Genomic DNA, 3,632 nt, shown 5'->3' with positions numbered 1-3,632 from the left:
AAAAAATAAATAAAACTTCAAAATATGCTTTCTGATATATTTTTTAGACGAGATCACTAGGCGTACATATGCACCAAATCTCCGTCTCAACTAAAGAACCAATTACGTAAGTGCCATGCACCTCTCACAAAAAGAGAGGAAAAAAATAGAGTAACCAACGGGAAAAAGAACCAGGTCCAAAACAATCGCATATACACAACTTAGTTCAAATTCGTATACACTCAAGAGCAACTACAGTACCCTGCGTCTTCCCCTTCTCGAACAGCACTATGGGGCTCCCGCGTCTCATCGCCGCCATCCATAACCCGTCGTACAGTGCAGTATCGTCCATCCAACGGCTGGAAAATCTCTGCGGACGATTGATTCTGGCGGCTCGCCCGAGTAACCCCGATCGCAATCCCAATTCCAGGCTCTCAGCCATGCGTCGTACAGGCACCGAGCCGGTTTCTCAGAACGGTTTGCCCCAGTACATGAGGATGTCCTGGAGGAGCGGGTCGCCGGCGGGGATCCCACCCGCCGTGTCGAGCTGCTGCCCCGCCAGCATCGAGCCGGCCGGGTTGACGCCCGGGCCGGATGTGGCGAACGTGCGCTCCCAGTCCGAGATCCTGGGCTGGCTCTGCACCTCCTCCGCCGGCCGGTCGCTGCCGCACGACGCCGTGAGCACGTGGTCGGAGCAGCTCGAGTCCGCGTGCGCCCGCGGCATCGAGTCGGACGGCCGCACCTCGTAGTACGCCGCCAGGTCCGCGAACGGCGGCGGCGCGTATGGCGGCGGCAGCAGGGCCGGCTTCTGCTCCGGCGGCGAGCTGACGGCCGCGTGCACTGGGCTCGCCTTGGCGCCGGCGCTCGGCCTCTCCGGCGCACCTTTCTTGTTGTAGATCCGGCACAGCACCCAGTCGTCCAGCTGCAACAACGGCAAAGAAGATCAATCGATATGTTCAGAAGATGCATGATTAATAGTCCTAATATTCGATGCATGTTAAAGCGATCGATCACGAATGATTTTCATTTATATATTTCGAAGGCATCATTTGGTTGGATATTTTCGCAGTGCAGATGCCGTGCATGCGTCGCCATCGATCGCAGCGACGCAAAGCGCGAGCTCGAAATAATTGGCGGGTGGAGGAGATGACGCGCGCAGGCATCTCCAGAGTTCACACTTGCAAGAACGATAACGACCGTGCATAATTAAATCGTCCCAGCCTATCTTGCACATATGATCGATACGTGACGATAACCAACTCGCCTAGCTATCTAATCGTACAGTATCTCATGGAGTCATGGACTCATGGTTCGAGATGATGATACCAGACAAGACAAAAATAAATGCAAGATGATTGATGCACAGTTAGAGCAGCTAGTTTGTACGTACCCTGAGGCTGTTCTTCTTGCGGGCGGTGGCGGAGCGGTCGACGTCGGCGAGGCGGTACTCGTGCATGATCCAGTTGGTCTTGTCGCCCTTGGGCGCCTTGCCGGCGTAGAAGACTAACGCCTTCTTGATGGCCAGGGGCCTGGGCGTGCCCACGGGCTTGTCGGCGCCGGTGGCCTTCCAGTACCCCGCGCCGGCGGAGCGGTTGGGCCGCGACCCGTTGGGGTACTTGCGGTCGCGCGGGGAGAAGAAATACCACTCCTTCTCGCCGTACAGCGCCATTCCTGCATGAGAGCACGGACGCGACGATTAGATCATTGACATGCATGTACGTGAACGTGAGCTAGCTCCATGCCTCGAACGGCCGACATAGCAGGGCATGGAGGTGTTCGGTCGGCGGGGGGCATCGAAGGAAGACGTACTTGGGAGCTGCCATGGGTCGAACTTGTAGAGGTCGACCTCGGCGATGATGGGCACGGAGATGGGAAGGCCGGCGCAGCGGCGGCAGAGGTAGTGCGTCACCAGCTCCTCGTCCGTCGGGTGGAACCGGAACCCCGGCGGCAGCTGCAGCTCCTGCGACGCCGCCGCCGGTCCTCCTCCGCCGCCGCTCATCTCCTCGATTGATCCTTTTTTCCTTAACCACAATCGAGCTCGATCGATTCGCAGCTACCAAGCTGGCTACTCTGGCAGCTCCGAGTCGACGCGCGCGGTAAACCAGACGCCAGCTAAACCTCTTGTCTCTCGTTCGATCGCCGCGCGGAAACTAGCTTAATTACACCGGGCGATCCGGCGATGGGTCCTTCTACTAGTGGTGGAAAGAGGCGGAGAGAGCATGAAACCATGCGCTTTGCGGCACGCGCGCCATATATAGAGCGAGCGTGCGCGCGCGCGCGTTCTGGGCATGCCGTTGGCGTCGAGACGCGCGTAGTACGTGGAGGGCATCTGACGGCGGGCGGATTTGGTCACTGCTTACGCACGCCTGGCCGCTTGGACGCGAGAGGCCGAGGCCAGGAGCGGCGAGGCGGCCGGGGCGGGGCCCGGAGCAACGGCGGCTAGCTCACGTGGACAGGTGTTCCGTTTCGGGCAAGGTTGCGAGGACCACGAGTGGACGTGCGGCCGTTGGCGGCGCGACACGTGGCGCACGGCCTTGCCAGAGCGGAAAGGTACGGCGCTCCGGCCGGGGGACGGACCAGCCTGAGAATGTGTTAGGAATTAATTAATAGGTTAATTAAAGGGATAATCCTCCCTCTTGTAATTATCTATGACGGTTGCTTCGCCAACAGTCGCGACCCTCCTCGCACCCTCTCGAACAGACGCGACTCTTACTCGTGTCCCTTCCCAGTGTATATATACTCAGAATCATCAATGGAAAGTAACAGTTGAATCATTTGTTGTCTCTCGTTTGCCTCTCAATATTACTTCTAACACGTTATCAGCACATAGACTCTACCGAGAGCATTTGGCCTCCAATAGAGCATCCAGGCCGGCCACTACAGGGAGAAAAACATGACGAATGTCTCAGCGCTCCGGCCTCGACATGCACATCTCGTCCACGCCCTGGAAGGAAAATCAATTGACATAGATCAATTGAATGGAAGAACTGCAGCGGACAGCCGGAGACCATTCCCGCAGCCGTTCAGAGAAGAAATCACCGGATCAATGCATGCTAGACTCCTTTTGCTTTGTTCCTGTTTTGATTAAATAAATATCCTAATCAACTTTTGTTGGATTCCGCATGAATCAATCTGGAGCAAGATCTCTGGAACAGGACCAACGCACGGACAGAAGGCACCACTACATCGATCCGGCACTCGACAACTTCAGCACATGGACGATGTCGTCCATGAGGAACTCCTGGCGCGGAGGCCTTGCGTGGCGGACGACGCGCTCCGGCCCGAACCAAAGGCGGCAGGCGCGCGGCAGCGGCGTCCTCCAGCGGATGACCCCGCGACTGCCTGCTCGGCGCTGAAGCGGACGACCAACCAGCGCTCGAGCCCGAGGCGACTAAAAGGCCGACGCGGGCGCTCGCGGTCTCCTAGCGACGGCGGCAGCCCCCAGCGGGAGCCCTCTGGCCCAACGCGGCGACCTCAGTCACGGCCCCTCCTGCGGTAGAGGTGGCTTCCTCGTGGTAGCGCCGTCGACCGCGGCCCAGCACGGACGCATCTCCCAGCGCGGAACAGCCGACGAAGGCGGCTTCAAGTGGCCCTGTCGCTGTTAACGGCGGGGCCTAACGGCCTGCGCGGCGCTGCTCTAACCTCGGGGCAGC

At 58.6% G+C, this 3,632-nt stretch overlaps 1 protein-coding gene across 1 annotated transcript; it reads right to left on the bottom strand.

The window, feature by feature from the left end:
* Positions 1-329: 329 nt before the first annotated feature.
* Positions 330-2,046, bottom strand: LOC124646525 (NAC domain-containing protein 48-like). The gene is made up of 3 exons (XM_047186628.1): positions 1,789-2,046; positions 1,370-1,650; positions 330-901 (listed from the first exon to the last, which is right to left on the bottom strand). The coding sequence occupies exons 1-3, from the start codon at positions 1,976-1,978 to the stop codon at positions 449-451; spliced, it is 924 nt and encodes a 307-aa protein (XP_047042584.1). The 5' UTR covers positions 1,979-2,046; the 3' UTR covers positions 330-448.
* Positions 2,047-3,632: the final 1,586 nt, after the last annotated feature.

This window comes from Lolium rigidum, chromosome 4 (assembly GCF_022539505.1).
Source record: "Lolium rigidum isolate FL_2022 chromosome 4, APGP_CSIRO_Lrig_0.1, whole genome shotgun sequence".
NCBI classification, from domain to species: domain Eukaryota; kingdom Viridiplantae; phylum Streptophyta; class Magnoliopsida; order Poales; family Poaceae; genus Lolium; species Lolium rigidum.
Note: the sequence above shows the minus strand (reverse complement) of the source record. Positions and strands in the feature narration are given on the sequence as shown.

What these genes read in the sequence shown, in the direction of transcription:
- LOC124646525 (XM_047186628.1), bottom strand. Translation starts at nt 1,978, where the DNA reads ATGAGCGGCGGCGGAGGAGGACCGGCGGCGGCGTCGCAGGAGCTGCAG. An exon ending in CGACCCATGGCAGCTCCCAA is followed by an intron (nt 1,651 to 1,788) that starts GTACGTCTTCCT and finishes GCTCTCATGCAG; the next exon opens with GAATGGCGCTGTACGGCGAG. An exon ending in GCAAGAAGAACAGCCTCAGG is followed by an intron (nt 902 to 1,369) that starts GTACGTACAAAC and finishes CCGTTGTTGCAG; the next exon opens with CTGGACGACTGGGTGCTGTG.